General features: G+C 49.0%; 1 protein-coding gene across 1 annotated transcript; it reads left to right on the top strand.

The window, feature by feature from the left end:
- Positions 1 to 1,084: 1,084 nt before the first annotated feature.
- On the top strand, positions 1,085 to 1,439 carry Pmar_PMAR009606 (conserved hypothetical protein; the record flags this gene model as incomplete). Its single annotated transcript, XM_002777293.1, has 1 exon — positions 1,085 to 1,439. A coding segment is annotated over one exon (355 nt), but the record flags the coding sequence as incomplete, so codon positions are not given.
- Between the last annotated feature and the right edge of the window lie 141 nt (positions 1,440 to 1,580).

Here is a 1,580-nt window from a genome sequence, read left to right as displayed (position 1 = left end):
GGCACGCTGGGATGAAATCGATCACGTAATCGATTTCACCGCGCAGCATGCGGTGTGCTGTCGTCGGTGCTGAACTGTAGTAGCCCGCTCCACGACATCCTCCAGAGGTGCTGAGGTCTCTCTCGATCGATAGAGGTAGACTGCAACAGTTTACGGTGGCAGTGCCCTCAGACTGCCGCTCTCTCCCTTTTGTGTTGACTGGTTAGAGTTGATATTATCAACTTGATAAACGTTTCACCTATGGCTCGTATAATCGACCATGTCGAGAACGGGTATAATTTAGTTTCCACTCGGAAAAAAACCCAATCCACAACTGGCGCTCTAGACTAGCGCCCTCCCTCCCTTTTTCTGTTGGCTGGTTAGAGTTGATAAACGTTTCACCTATGGCTCGTATAGTCTACCATGTCAAACGTGTATAATTTAGTTTCCACTCAAATGAGGAGATAGTTGCTCACGGTGAGCACTCGAGGCTCCTCTTGACATTGAGTGAACCTGTATTGGAATTCTGCTGGAGCCTTCGGAAGGCCGAACATGAGCACGTCGTTTCCTCTCAATCTGACACAATTTACGTCCTGCAGCCACGAGATTCATGACAGCTCCAGAAGTGCTCACGACAACGTAGGTCGTCGTGGGATGCCGTAACCCTCATACTGTAGTAGAGCGAATACTACATACCATACTCTCGCCAATTCCTCTGCGAGTTTCTGCTCATCGATCGGTTAACGTCGTGACTCTTCTGCTACCAAACCGATTGGTGATCAATTTATGTTGCAACAGTTTGGGTATCAAAAATCCTCAAAAGGACACTTCTGCTTCCACGGGTTGGCGAAGTGTAAACTTCATCAGTGTTGTTACTAGTGTTCTTCCCCTCGATAAGTAGTGAAAGCGTCACGTGGCATGCAATTGGAGTAGTGGTCGATTCACAAGAGGATGTGAGAGTAGTGGTAGTGCTAGTCGGAGTCCTCGTAGACTTTTAGGGGACTTAGGATAAGTTCAACAGAGAGGGTGGGAGTAGTCCTCAAGCTGACCTATTTTGTATCTTCTACGCTCAACCTCAAGATACCTCTCAGTTTCTTCGTGTCCTATGTCTTCCCTCCCAGCTCTACCCACAGTGAAGGAATACAACCCGACTTCTGACGACATCGCCGAGGCCGAGCAAGTCATCTCACAAGCCGCTGAAGTTTCCGAATTTTGGGCTGAAAAATATGAAAAAGATGCCGTGAAAAATTGGGATTTATTCTACAAGCGCAATCGTACCAACTTCTTCAAAGATCGCCATTACCTCGTCACTGAATTCGGCGAAGTTGCCAGAAGCGATTCCTTCATCGACGCCAACGAGGCCACTGGGCTCCTGGTGGAGGTCGGCTGTGGTGTCGGTAACGCTGTGATCCCGCTGGCCCAGGCCTGTCCGAAGCTCTCTATTCTTGCTACTGATTGTAGTAGTATAGCGATTGATCTCTTGAATGAGAGGTTGGAAACTGAAGACCCCTCGGTGGCTCGGAGAATTTCCACGAGAGTTTTGGACGCGACTAGCGCTCATTTCCCCCCACAGGACCTGCTGGGCTCAGCAGATTTCGTAC

The sequence above is a fragment of the Perkinsus marinus genome (assembly GCF_000006405.1).
Source record: "Perkinsus marinus ATCC 50983 genomic scaffold scf_1104296952130, whole genome shotgun sequence".
Lineage (NCBI taxonomy): Eukaryota > Perkinsozoa > Perkinsida > Perkinsidae > Perkinsus > Perkinsus marinus.
The sequence above is the reverse complement of the archived record's forward strand: the minus strand, read 5'-3'. Positions and strand labels throughout refer to the sequence as shown.